We start from the raw sequence: 14,900 nt of genomic DNA on the forward strand, positions 1-14,900 counted from the left end.
ACGGACAAAGTACAATACAAGTCCCAGACTTTCCCCTGGGTATCTGATGATGCAGATGCCCCTTTCTTTACTCTCATACTCTGCACTTTGCCAGGAGTCGCAGAAGTTGGGCTGACGGCCAGAGTGGGAAAGGATTGTTTTGCTTTCTCACCTGGGTCCAGCAAGGGATTTCAGGCTCAGGGTTTTGGGTAAGGCCTAGATTCAACTTGGTGTCAGGGTATGGCCTCGCTGTGCCCATTTCCCAACCTTTGTTGGTCTCCACCCCTAGGTGGGGTAGGGTTGCCTGATAAACATAAGGTGGTACAGAATCAGAATTACCGAGGCTACATCCAGGCTCTTGGTGCGATTGTATCTTCTATCCTGTTGATAGAGTTAAGAGCACAACTTTTTGAGCCAAAGGAGGCAACCAGCTTCCAAACTGTGGGTGAGTGTTAGTCATGGTTGCATGGCCAGTCATCTCAACATAGCCTTAGACTACTTTAAATGATTAGGGGAGGTGGAGTCCTACAGCCAAGAGCAAATTACTGACAGAACAGTGGAACTGGAGTAAGCATATTGGTATGAGTGAATGAATACAAAATAATTGCTTAAGCTGTCATATTCAATTTGGTTTTTATTTTGCCTCATAGAATTAGGGATATAAAAACACAGTTTAAGGTTCAAGGCCAGTGATAAAATCAGTGAAAGAAAAATTCCTCATAGAGTAGAATTTTGAATAATGAGACTACTTAAGTAATTGGATATTAAAATTAACATAGAATTCATCATAAAGTTTTTTTGTGTCAGCATTTCCTGAAAGAAATTTCAAAATGGGTACCATCCTGCCTTGGTTAATATGTAACATCATTTAATCTTGGATTCACTACCTTTGGCATTTGGCATTGTAGGGCCATCATTTTGAACCATAGCTTTCTTTTTGTGGTGCTCTGTTTATATCTAGAAAGTCTCAGAGCTCAGAGTATATCTGAGATAACTCAGAAGACAACATTCGAGGTGTTTCCTTGAAGAATTTCCTATACAGCTGGTTTTGTAGACATTTTTTGCTTTTTGTTAAGAGCAAATGATTGATTTCTTTCCTTGGAGCGGAGGAATGGGGAGGAGTGGAATTAATTCAGGATTCCACATTCTAGCAAATTTATTTTACAATGTAATACTTCCTTGGGAATGGAAAGTAATACAGTATAAGGCGGGACACTAACTTGTTATTTGGGGTAAAAAAGAGATGTTATTATCTAAAACAGATGTGAACATTTGTGGTTGGCCATGTGGTGTGGGAAATGAAAGACTGTCCGGTTAGGGAGAGCTCATTTCATAAGAAGAGACTTGGCCCAGGCAGGGTTTTATGGTAACCATGTACAGAGTCTTTGTGCTTCAAATTCTAGAATGGACTTTATAGCCCATTCTTATTTTATATCTTACTGCCCCTACTCAATATCTGTTGCATTTATTGCTACAGGGCCGCCTTTTTGCCTATCCTGACACTCACCGCCACCGCCTGGGACCCAATTATCTTCAGTTACCCGTGAACTGTCCCTTCCGTGCTCGAGTGGCCAACTACCAGCGTGACGGCCCCATGTGCTTTCAGGACAATCAGGGTAGGCCTCAAGACAATTGGCTCCCCCCCGTAAGGGTCGAGGGTGTGTGAAGCAGATGGGGCGGGACACCAGGCCAGTGGCTTTCAAACTGGGCCCACAGACCCTCCTGTTCCGGGTGGGTGCTCTCCACAACGGGGAGTTTTTGCCCAGCAGTGAAGGTTTAAACTGCCTGACGACTTTCCGTGTTTTTGTCTATTTTACATATTTTATTGAGAGTTCCCCCCTCAGATGGTACTTGCTGTCCTTTGACAGTTAAAGGCAGGGAGAAAGATCTTTCATGCTGGCTATAGCAGAGTAACGTCCAACTTAGGAGTTAGGTTTTAAAGATACTTTAAAAAATGGACAATTCCTTAACTCAAAAGCACCAAGACTTAGATTCTTGGACGTGCAAAACCTGAGTTCATGTCGTTTTCTTTGCGGTTCTGTTGAAGCCCTGGGGGAGCAAGTCTAGCTGGCATTTGGAGGGGATACAGCAGGCTGGGGAGATGAGCAAAATCAAGGGGTTCTCCCCCTCATGTTTTTTCTTAAGTGAATGTAGTTGAAGTCACATAAACCAACTGGTAAGATGAGACTCCACTGCAGTTTGGTTTTTTTGGAGCTCATTTATCAAATTTATGATTTTTTTCTTTTAACTGCTTTTTTTGGTGCCATGTACAAACCAGCCTCTAGTTCTAATTATGTATTCTAATTAATCAAACAGAATGCTTGATTAATGTTTTTTTCCTTTTAGTATTCCACAGTTTATATTAATATAGATCTTAGTTATTTTATTTTCCTATTTAGGACACATGTGTTTTGGAAATAGTCTGCTTACATCAATCCCTTCAGAAATTTTACTGATGATGCATATTTATAGCCATAGATGGCTCCATTCAAAGTTTATTTTTCTATAATAAAAATAATATTAATAACATGTGTCCTAAAGGAAATTTGGAAAATACAGGGGAAGGAAGAGAAGAAAGAAGAAAAACTCACTTATCTTTCCAACTTCCAAAGGTCACAACAATTTTGCTATATTTCTTGCTATTCTTTTCTATGAATATTTTTCATACACTTAAGATTATTTTGCATATGTAAATTTGTGCCTTGATCTTGTTACCATTATCACTGAGCCTTTTCCGTATATTTAACCAGTTTACATGTTTATTATTATTATTATTATTTTTTTGAGACAGAATCTCACTCTGTTGCCCGGGCTAGAGTGAGTGCCGTGGCATCAGCCTAGCTCACAGCAACCTGAAACTCCTGGGCTCAAGGAATCCTTCTGCCTCAGCCTCCCAAGTAGCTGGGACCACAGGCATGTGCCACCATGCCCAGCTAATTTTTTTTTTCTATATATTTTTAGTTGTCCAGCTAATTTCTTTCTATTTTTAGTAGAGACGGGGTCTCGCTCTTGCTCAGGCTGGTCTCAAACCCCTGAGCTCAAACGATCCTCCTGCCTCAGCCTCCCAGAGTGCTAGGATTAAAGGCGTGAGCCACCGTGCCCGGCCTACATGTTTATTATTAATAATTATATTAGTTGATTGCAATATTTCTGATCTCTGAGGTTTATAGAGGCATGAGGTGTGTTATTGCCCAAAGTAATTGATACTTCCAGTGTCTGTCTTTTGCATTTTTATTCTTCTCCCTTTTTTTTTTTCAATTCATATTCCTTGGTTGTCCTTTCTTTACTGAAACGGTCTATAGCAGAGAGGTTTAAGTATATTTTGAACTTCACTAATGAGTAATTGCTTCTTGTTTACCATTATAGTGACATGCTTATGAAAAAAATACTTAAGGATCTATTTTTACTTACCCTTTGCCTAATTTTAAAAGTAGAGCATTTGAGCTGTGGTCCTTTAAGTTACTGAAATAGAGCATATTTCACAGTTAATTCTTAATACAGAAAGCACTGTGATGGCTGGTTGTTGGAGCATTTTTGTCTTCGTATAGATGTGGCTGAACTAGGATGAATTTCTTGAGCTAATAGTTGAGCTCCATAAGTGTATAGTGTCCTCCCTTCCCCGCCCCACCCCCCACACTGGTGGCTTGACCAATATGATGGACAGGCATCTCTTGATTATCCACTGTAGATAATCTATTCTGGCAGGGAGCCGGGAAAAATTCCAATCCCAGACAGGTTTGCTCAGACCATTTAATGTGCTTCTGGGCCGTTCCTGTTTAGGCAGTGTGTGCTCGGACAATTCAAACTTCTGCCAATGTTGGCCAAAGCAGAATATAGTTAGGAAAATAAAATGGAAAAAAAAAAAGCCTCATAATTTATTTTGAAAGTCATATAAAATGTCTTGATTGTATTTTTTACTATTGCTTTCCGTAAGTCCAGATAAGTGAGTGCTGACATACTTACAAAACAAATTTTTTAAAAATCCCTTTTTTATATATCTGTGGAGTGATAAGACAGTGAAGCTAGAATTGAGTAAAGTCATCATCGTCAATAAAGGAGAGATACCCTGGGAATCTTAAAAACGTTTAAGGAATAGCGAAGTAGGGATCCGTAATGGAAATACAGTATATGCTGGGCTGAAAGAGACAGAAAACCCAGAGTTCTAATCCCACGTCTACCACTAACTAGCGTGTGACTTTGCAGCCATCAGGTAACAACGCAGAGCTCCACATCTGTGTCTGTAAATTCAAGGAGCAGAGCCAGAACTTTTAGGTCGCTTCCAAGAATTCTGTGATTCGGTGTTTGAACTGAGCCCAAGTCCAAATGAAACCCTCAGATTTGAAAGGTGTCTTTGGGTCTCATCTCTATATAGGCTGACCAATGGCCAGTGGTGCAACCTGGGGTGGAAAGATTAGCCAAGTCAATCTGTCTGTGTAACTCTAGAATCCGATACAGAAGTACTGAGAGAAGAAGTAAAAGGTGGCCCCAACAAAAGGAATACCTGAAGAAAGAAGCCATAAAGGAGAGTTAGGTCATGATCATGGCAAAGGCTCAACAATGATAAAACAGAAGCCGTGATGCAGAAGTTCTGGTTCTGCTCCAAATCAAACCTACATAAATTTATGCTTGTGCTGGTAAGCATCAGACGACAAGATACATTAGATCATTTGAAGAATTGAAATGGACTTGAGATCTCTTCATTAAGACTCCGAGTGAGATTTGGGGGTGGGGTGGGGGGGGTGAAAGAAAAAAAAAAAGACCCTGAGTGAGATAGCCCATGAGAGCTTGTAGAAGATGGCAGTATTCACTAAGAATCTTAGTACTTCCTGTATTTAACTACAGGAAGTTAGAGATAATGTGTGTGTTGTGTTTATGTCTGTGTATGCGTATTCGATTACCACTTAAGTTTATTTCTTATGACGTTGACTGTTTGCAGACTTGCTTCATTTTCCATATTCCTGAGTGAATCTGTGTGGTTTTCCCTTAAAGGTGGTGCTCCAAATTACTACCCCAACAGCTTCGAGGCTCCAGAGCAGCTGCCCTCTGCCCTGGAGCACAGCACCCAATGTTCTGCAGATGTGCGGCGCTTCAACAGTGCCGACCATGACAATGTCTCCCAGGTAATGGCTTCTTTGCTGTGGGAGTCACTTGCTAATTGTCTTTGTCAATGTCTGCATATTCTGTCACTCTCCAAGTGTCTAATTTGTCTTAAATTGAATTCAGGAAAGACTCATATCTAATTGTAAATAGGGCCCCTTATCGGGTAGAGTTGAAGAGTTGGGTTACTGTGCTCTTTTGGTTCAAGGTATGGAACTCGTCTTGTTCCTCCAAAGTTTATGGAAGGGGTACAGAGGTTGGGGGCAAGGATTGGGGAAACAGTGATCTCATGGCAGTCTAAGAAATGAGCAAGTATAGCTTAAATATAGCCAAATCTAAGGATCTGGGCAGGAGAGCCCAGTTCAGTGGACCAGAACTGGAGATCCAAAATGGCTCTAGGAGGCTTGGTGGCAAGAGTGTGGGCGTTTCCACCATAGTCTGCACCATTCACATGACTTAGCTACTGTCTGTTTGCCTCTGCTTTCCAATACTAATTATTTTTACCGTGTCTTCCTATTTTTCTCCCCTCTGCCTCATAGCTTCTGTTTTATCATTGTTGGGGCTTTGCCATGACCATGACCTAACTCTCCTTTGTGGCTTCTTTCTTCATGTATTCCTTTTTTTTGGGGAGGGGGACCACCTTTTATTTCTTCTCAGCAATACTTTTGTATTGGATTCTAGAGGTATAGAGTCAGATTGACTTGGCTAATCTTTTCACCCCAGGTTGCACCACTGGCCATTGGTCAGCCTAGTTAACTGCCCTGGTCAAGTTCTTATCCCCTTTCTAGTCAACTGTGGCTGCTCTAAATGCTCTTTCAGGGGCTATAGGTGGTGGGCAGCCACCTCATTAATGTGTCTACTGCAACTTATGCCACACACAATAATGGGATAAAGTTAAAAGTGTAATTGTTCTAGAGCTCTGTTTGGGCAGTTGGTTTTAAACTTAGTATTGAAGTTAGAGTAGAACCTATTTTTAGTTCCTCAGTTTGTGAATGTGAGTTCCAAGTAAAGTATATACTTAAAGACGTGAATTAATTCACTATGAGGATATCCTTAAGACATTTATGTATATACAAATATATGTATATATATAAAAGAAGTTATTTTGTTGTAGGATATAAACCATATTTAGATGAATTTAAAACAGTTCTTCTAAGCTCTTTATATAACTGCATTATTTTTGGTGATGGCAGATGAAACCAAGTATATTACAGTCCACTCCCTGCCTCTCAAAGAATTTTGCTTGGGTGAAGTCAATACAGCTATTAAACCAGCTCATACAACCTCTGCAAAAATTAATTAGATGATAAGGCTATTGCTTATACATTAAAATTTACCACATGATCATTCTTACTGTATTGAGAGATTTTCTTATCACTACATAGGACTCGTGCTTTTAAGTAGTCACAGTACTGTTGTTACAGGTTCATAGCATCATTTTGTGATGATAAGAGTCACATGGGAAATACATAGAAGATCCAGATTTATTCTCCTAAAAATGTTTCACTTGGACTTCTGCTTCTGTCTATGGAAGACTAGCTTATATCAGACATATCCTGTCATGGGAAATGTTGAAAAGCTAGATAAAATAGAAAAAGCATTTGTTTTCAGTTTTGGAGAGCTAAAAAAGCAACAAGGATTTAAGGGACCAAGATCAAGATAGAAAAGAAGTACAAAAAAAAAAAAAAGTGCAGAGAAGTAAGCTTGACATTTGGCATCCTTTCCTCATCAGGCATTTACTAATTTGTAAGCATTGGTCAGGAAGCTGAGCAGAGTTTACAGCAGTCTCATGGGTCTGGAGGGACGAAAATTGGAGTTCAGGGTCTGCTAAGGAGGAGAGCCTGTAGTCACCACCCCAGGCTGTCAGCTGGAAGCCCTGAAGGGCCACGTCCAGGAAGAAGGGCAAACCCAGAATAAACTTGCACTCGTTGAACTGAAGCACAGCTCTGCATCAGCTCAGTCTCAGACTGGATTAGAGTGATCTCTCTCTTTCCTAACTGCCTGCCAGAAACAAACATAAATTTTTCTTTGGCAGAAAATCAAACCTCAAATTATCTCTGGACCTTTTCATATGCAAATGTCCAGCATTCAGTAATAAATTATCAGGCATACCTAACACATTAAGACCTTATGACTGAAAATTAAGCGAGAAACCTCCCTCAAAAAAACTGACAATAGAAACAAACCTGCTGGAGAACCAAATAAGAAAAATGTCAGAAACAGGTTTTAAAATAACTGCGACTAATGGGTTCAAGAAAGTAGATGACAGCCCAGAGAATTTAATAGGAGAACTTTAACTTATGAAAAAGAATTGAATAGACATACTTAACTAGAAAATGCAACAACTGAAATTAAGAATTTCATAGATGGGTTTTGAAGCAGGGTGACATGACTGAAGAGGAGGATTGGTGAACTGGAAGACAGAGCAGTAGGTATTATCCAGACTAGCTCATAGGGAGAGAGAGAAAAAGAACTCTTCATTATGAGACACCATTTAGAGATTGAAAAGGCGAGCCCCAGAGTGGGAGAATGTATTTGCAATTCATCTAACCAGTGATTTGTGTACAGAGTATGTAAGGAACTTCTGCTGAGCAATGTGAAAAAGACAGCTGAATAGAAAAATGGGTAAAGACTGAAACAGATACTTCATGAAACAGGATATCCAAATGGCTGAAGGTAGTTTACTGCATTCGTCATCAGGGGCATACAAAATAACACCATAAAGAAATGCCACTACACATGTGCTGGAATGGCTAGAATTCTGGTACATGAGAGAGAGTTGGTTCAGCTGTTTTGGAAAATTGTTTGGCAGTGTCTATTAAAGCTGAACATACGCATGCCTTTTGACCTAGCGAGTGTACTATCCAGTTGATACCCAATAAAAATGTGTACCTATGACCACCAGAAGACATTTATAAGACTGTTCATATTACCCAAATGTTCATTAACAAGTGGATAAATAAACAGTATAGTATATGCCCACAGTGTATACCAATGGAAATTAATGAACTATTGCAATAAGCCATGACAGATGAATCTTACAAACATGACATCGAGCAAAAAGGCCAGACAAAAGAACCTAGACTGTATGATTTCATTTATGTAAATTTCAAAAAGAGCCACAACATATTTATGATATTATAAATAAAAAAAAAATTGCCTTTGGGGTGGTGAGAGGGGGTAGTGACTGGGGTAACTGGCAGAGGCCCTAGTGGAGGGGTTTCTGAGATATGGGTGTTGTTCCACCTTGACCTGGGTGGTCGTTACACAGTTGTGTTCACTGGAAAGTCATCGACTTCACACTTAGGATTGGTGCCCTTTACTGTAGACACGTTACACTTAAATTAAAAAGCTTATTAAAGAAAAAAAACCATTCTCTTACTTTGTATTGATTAGTAAAAATGTCACTTTTGCTTTAAAAGGAGTCTGGTCCTGCCATTAAGAGTTGATGGTTAAAGTGTGGAGCTGATAAAATGGCTCAGAATCATAATCCGGTTAAAAAGTAGAGCAGCTGTCATGTATGTGGAGTCCACGCCCTCCTGCACGAGTGACTCAGCTATATATAGATGGTAGTTTTAGCCAGGCGTAAGAATATGCAAGTCAGGTCGCTGAGAGACTTCTCCAGTTTAACTTCCTTGGACTCTCAACTTGCCTTTTACCTGAGTGGCGGTGAATGCCGACGCTGGGGTTAGGTGGGAAGGGCACATACAATTACATACTATTTACAGTGGAGGCTTCTCATGCCACATGCTGAACCAGGATACCTTGTATATGTACAGGGACTTTTTTTTTTTTTTTAAACCTCTTAATGCTGTAGATTAACCGTATCTCTGAGAGAGCCAGTATTTTATATGGATGTTATTCTGTGATATGTTGAAAAATATTTACCAGTTGGCTCTCTGGGGGAGAAAGCCCTGGTTTGTAGTGTTTGTCAATTTTCTTGGTGGAAATATTCCCCAGGAGTGACTTCAAGCTACAACACGATGTCACTGAATCTGAGGCATTGAGGATGATACCCAATATCACTATTCTATAGTATTTCTGCCACAGAGATACAGAAGACATAAATAACCTCAAAAACATAGGCAATAGGTAATATGTATTAATTAGAAAGCGAACAGAGGTAATATTATGTATTAATTAGAAAGTGATGTTTCGGCCGGGCGCGGTGGCTCACACCTGTAATCCTAGCACTCTGGGAGGCCAAGGCGGGAGGATCGTTTGAGCTTAGGGGTTTGAGACCAGCCTGAGCAAGAGCGAGACCCCGTCTCTACTAAAAATAGAAAGCAATTATCTGGACAGCTAAAAATATATATAGAAAAAAATTAGCTGGGCATGGTGGCGCATGCATGTATCTCAACTACTTGGGAGGCTGAGGCAGGAGGATTCCTTGAACTCAGGAGTTTGAGGTTGCTGTGAGCTAGGCTGACGCCACGGCACTCATTCTAGCCTGGGCAACAAAGCAAGACTCTGCCTCAAAAAAAAAAAAGTGATGTTTCAAGTATTTATTACTTTTGTTTGAACTATAATTTATTTAATTATAAATTTATGTAATTTAATTTTTGCAATGGCCATGTTTAACAACTTGCTTACAAAATCCCTGAAAATTTGGTAATTTCTGCTCTCATGAGCAAGCAGGCTGCGACACTCCTCTGGAATTGCAGGAACAGACTCTTGTAATTCAAGAATTGCAAGTTTAAGATGTTTAAGATTGTAGATTGAGGTGTAGATTAAGGTTCCAGATGGTAGACTGAGGTGACAGAGGAGGGCTTTCTTCTACTCACACATAGACACACTTGATTAAATATTTTTTAAAAATATTTTTTAATTGATAGCTTAGAAAAATGACACATATCTTAATATTTTATAAATTTGATACTTTGGATAATTGAATATTGGACTTTACAAACAATCGAACAGTGCATAATGCATGGAACAGAGTCAGGTGCATTGTAGATAATATTTGTTGAATGAATGAAATGTTAGAATACAATCATAGCTACAACCTTTTAATTTTCAGAATTGAGCAGAGGCTACTAGATTCGTATATCTGGTACTAAGCGCCTATTTTTTATTTTCAACTATTGGTATTCATTTTAGAGGTAAACTCAATAGTCTAAACACAGTATCACTATTAATATCTGTCCTGCCAAAGAAATCTTGGCTTCCAAATAGCTACGAATGTGTGTGTGTATAAATGAATTAGGTTTTTTCCCTCCATGGTTCTGGATGAATTGAACAAAGATTGTATTGTGCCAGGTTTACATTGAAAGACAGCCTGCACATTCTGGAGTTGTCATTATTAAGGATGTAGTAGGGTTTTTAATTATAGATCTATTTATAAGAGACTATAAGGACATTATTAAAAAGCAGTTATGAGCCATTATCAACAAATGAATTCTTCCTGTTTTGCTTAAAACAAAACATGAAGTGAAGAACTCAACACAACAACAGTTTTAGTTGTAACTGAAAATTATTCTTAAATTCCAAAAGGTTTTTGATCATTCATGTCCTAAGTGGCGTAACAGGTGAGTTTTGTTTGTGATAAACTGGTTACTGGATTCTCTTCACCCTCTCTTCCCCGAGCAGGTGCGGGTATTCTATGAGAAGGTGCTGAATGAAGAGCAGAGGACGCGCCTGTGTGAGAACATTGCTGGCCACCTGAAAGACGCCCAGCTTTTCATCCAGAAGAAAGCGGTGAGTCTTTGTAAGCGGAAGGGCGACACCTGCTGGCCAGGGAAGTCAGTGCAGCTGTGTGGGAGAACCCTTAAAATGAAGCCACCATTTCGATTTTACTTGACCTAAGGGGACTTAAAAAAATGATAATAGTCCCCAATCAACCTCTGATTATTTTCTCTCTGTGTTTTGTCTGGTATGACATATCCATCAGTCCTTAGCTGTTTGTTCATTGTGTACTCATTTAGTTGAGTTCAGGGTGCATTTTACCTATGCTGTTTAATTTGACTAGAGCAAAGTTCTGTGCAAGATAGTAAATGCCTATCTAATATCAAAATGTGGATCCCGCCACAATTTTGCAAACTTTGGATGATACGAAATATATCAGCTGAGTGCAGTGGCATGTGCACCTGGAGCCCTAGCTACTTGGAAGCCTGAGGCAGGGGGGATCACTTGAGCCCAGGAGTTGGAGGCCAGTTTGGGCAACATAGCAAGACCCCGTCTAAAAAAATAGTGTGTGTATGTATGTGTGTGTATATTGATCTTACATTTTTGTGTTTTGAAGCCTGTCTAAAGGTTTAATATCATGATATCTTGATTCTCCTTCAGATGTAAACTAGAATTTGTATAATTACTGGGGCAGAACTGAGCTGCTTCCAAAAGGCAGGCTGGACTTTTGAGCTAAGGTACTAGGGTATTTCCTATGGCAACTCATTGAGCTATGTGACGCCCTCTCCCTTCTGGCTTCCTGGCCTGTCCCAGGGCTAAGCTTTTTGTAAAGCTAGGAATCCCACTGTCTCCTTCGTCCTTGGTGGCTGCTTTTCTCTTCCTAGGGTCAGCTAGGCTAGCAGCTGTTGGGGACGTGTTCGAGGGCCTGGGTTCAAGTTCCAGCAGAGAGCCCGGTGGTTGCTCTGTGTGATGGGCAGGGCAGATTTTATCTCGTTTTACTAAAGAGAATGGGGAAGACAGCTTGCAAGTAGCGGCGCCGGGCTCAAGCCCTTGGCATTCTCCTTTCACATGTGCTGAAGCCTTGAGGCTTCCTAGGGGTTCATGATGCTCCACTTCCTCCTGCTGTCGCCTGGGAACTCCTGCGTGAGGTATGCGGAGTTGCCCTGCAGGTGCCCTGTCTTTGCATATTTCACTTTAAATTCAGGCGGTGCCCAGGCCCATTTTTAAATACAAATCACTGTAACTTGTTAAGTAATTATTCTGTGGTCAGCTCTTTCCATGCAGTAAATGCAGCTCACCTCATAGGCGTTTTTCTCACAATACTCTATGAGGTAGGTTGTGTGGGGTTTCACTTTTTTTTTTTTTTTTTTTTTTTACCAACGACAAACAATTCTCTAATTCTTTGGCAGCAACTGAGTGTCCTGTAATTCAATTCAATTCTGACAGCAACTCCTGGAGTTAGTGTCAGAACCCACAGATTTAGGGGTCAGCCCCACAAGACTGCTCCCACTTTAAGTGCCAAATGAGGTGCCCCACCTACCCACACTTCTGCAAATTCTGACTACAAATTTAAGGATTCCCACGACCTTTCCTCAGGTTTGATAACTGGCTAGAGAAACTCACAGAACTCAGGAAAGTGCTTTACTTATGATTACCAATTTATTATAAAGGATACAACTCGGGAATAGCCAAAGGGAAGAGATGCCTATGGGGATGGACTCAGGGCTTCCAGCCCCTCTGGGTGTGCCACCCGCGTGCACCTTGATGTGCTCACCCACCCAGGAGCTCCCCGACCCAGTCGTCTCTGGGTTTTATGGAGGTGTCCTTATGTAGGCACGATCAATCAAATCACTGGCCGTGGGTGATTGAACACAATCTCTAGCTCTTCTCCCCTGCCTGGAGGTTTGGGCGTGGGGCTGAAAGTTCTAGCCTTCCAACCACATGCTTGGTCTTTCCGGCTCCGTCCTGAAGCTATCTAGGATGCCCCCTCCCCCATAAGTCATCACAATAGCATATAAAAGACAATAAATTCTGAGGATTTTAGGAGGTCTGTGTCGGGAATGGGAGGACAAACAAATATTGATTTTATTATATTACATACACATAATTATCTTGCTCATTTATGGAGTGGGATGTTGAAGCTCAGAGAAGTGAAGTGACTTGTCTGAGGTTGTTTTCGCTGGTATATGTCAGAGTTTTCACTGGACACCCAAGTCTCACTCCGAGGTCAGCATTGTTAGCCACCGAGTGGCACTGCCTTCTGCTGGAATGTCCTTCCTCCCCTATGGAATAAACACTGTGAAACAGAGACACCGGGGAGTGGCACAGTAGGGGGTTAGGGTGATGCTTACATTTATTTTTGTTTGGCTTTAGGTCAAGAACTTTAGTGATGTCCACCCTGACTATGGGAAACGCATCCAGACTCTTTTGGACAAATACAACAAGGAAAAGCCCAAGGTGAGCCCAGAGCAGCCTGGCCATGACAGAGGACGTGTGTGCTGGGTTAGGTTAGGCACGTTTGCTTTCCACTTAGCATCGTTCTCTTCAGGGGCCACTACCTGCAACTATTAGATTTCTTACGCAGCTGTTCAGAAACTCATTTGAGATATAAAGAACTCACCTGCAAAAGACACGACCCTTCATTTTAGCTCTGAACAATATGAGACAGTTTAAAGTGAATTAATTCTGAATTACTATTTTCGTTTGGGTACAAATTAAAACCAGGAAAATACCCAAGTTGCTGCTGCCTGTGAGTTAATTAACCTGTCTGTCTTATTCTCAAAACAGAATGCGATTCACACCTTTGTGCAGTCTGGGTCTCACCTGTCTGCAAAGGAGAAAGCTAATCTGTGAAGCCGGAGGCCCCAGTGCCTGGCCAAGGAGCTCTGCACCTGTGAAGCAAAGCTTAATGTTCACACGTGTAACCCACTCATCTCTGGAGAGAAGAGTCTCTTGTGATAGATGTGCAATGCAAGCTAATGTCTTTAAAGTGATAATTTAGGTTTCTATAGCAAATAAGTTAATGACTTTTAATGCCATTTCCCTAGGGGAAAATGAAGGTTAGGGCTTAACAATCATTTAAAAAAACATGTACTTGTTTTTTTTGACGATTGGAGTATTCATTTAAAATGACTAGGAGGAAAATTTCTAACTAAAAGTATGATTTTATTTGATAAGAAAAAATCTTGGTGAAATCAGTATGTTTACATATCACCTCATGGCCTATTATATAAAAATATGGCTATAATTATATAAGAAGAAAAGATAATGATGATCCACTCAGAATTTTTAGTTTTATAAGATTCTTATAGGAAAAACACATTTAATGCATCAGTGTCTTTAGAAAATAACTTTAGCACCATCATGGCTTACTGTTTATTTCTGTAATTCATCAGGTTCAGCTTTTTTTTTTTCACTTGGAATCACATTTATGCAAATTTGGCAACAGATTGATTTGTAATTACATATTACATTTTAATAATAAAATAATCTGTACGTAAAAATAGAAATGGTATTTGATTTCTTTTGACTCCATATATAACTTGGAAAGTACCATTGAACTCTGAATTTGAACATCGTCTATTTTCAGATGCTTACCCTTAAAAATGAAAATACCAATATCATGAGGTTACTATGTTATTTGTTTAAATCAATAGTCTTTGGATAGCCTTCTGAGATAGCAAATGCCCTAACTTTGAAAATTACTTAAATCTCTTGCCCATTAACTCATTTACTTAGGATTATGAGTTTTTAAAATAAGAGCTCAGAACCACTAATTATTTTCTTTCTTCTTTTTCTTGAAACCCATATTTGCCTATCATGCTTGAAAATCACATGTCAGTAATTAGAGGTAAATTCTGAATACTAAATCAAAACCTATTTTTCTTGAAAATATTTATTCCCTTCATCTTCAAAACCAGTTTATACTTACTTTCAGGTATTTCCTGAGATGTAGGTTTCAGGAAACCATTAGACCATTAGTAGACAGATATAAACTCTCAATCTTTTAGCTCAAACTTCTTTACTCTCCTATCAAACTCTCCTGCCTAAATTCCTCCTGTATTTGAGGATGCTTTGAAACTTATGTTTGCAGACATAGAAAATAGATTTATCCATTTGCACCCAATGTTGAATATTTTTAATATAGTAACAACTTTAGTTATGTCTCTATAAAAATTAATATAAGATTATTTATTTGA

General features: G+C 39.8%; 1 protein-coding gene across 1 annotated transcript in view; it reads left to right on the top strand.

The window, feature by feature from the left end:
• The window catches only part of CAT (catalase), a 36,712-nt gene extending 22,743 nt beyond the window's left edge, over window positions 1-13,969 (top strand). The window contains exons 9-13 of the mRNA XM_069471265.1: window positions 1,457-1,595; window positions 4,969-5,099; window positions 10,666-10,773; window positions 13,075-13,158; window positions 13,489-13,969. Of these exons, the coding sequence (XP_069327366.1) occupies window positions 1,457-1,595; window positions 4,969-5,099; window positions 10,666-10,773; window positions 13,075-13,158; window positions 13,489-13,554 (528 nt within the window). The 3' untranslated portion in view covers window positions 13,555-13,969. The remainder of the gene's footprint in view (window positions 1-1,456; window positions 1,596-4,968; window positions 5,100-10,665; window positions 10,774-13,074; window positions 13,159-13,488) is intronic.
• Window positions 13,970-14,900: the final 931 nt, after the last annotated feature.

This window comes from Eulemur rufifrons, chromosome 6, assembly GCF_041146395.1.
Source record: "Eulemur rufifrons isolate Redbay chromosome 6, OSU_ERuf_1, whole genome shotgun sequence".
NCBI lineage: Eukaryota > Metazoa > Chordata > Mammalia > Primates > Lemuridae > Eulemur > Eulemur rufifrons.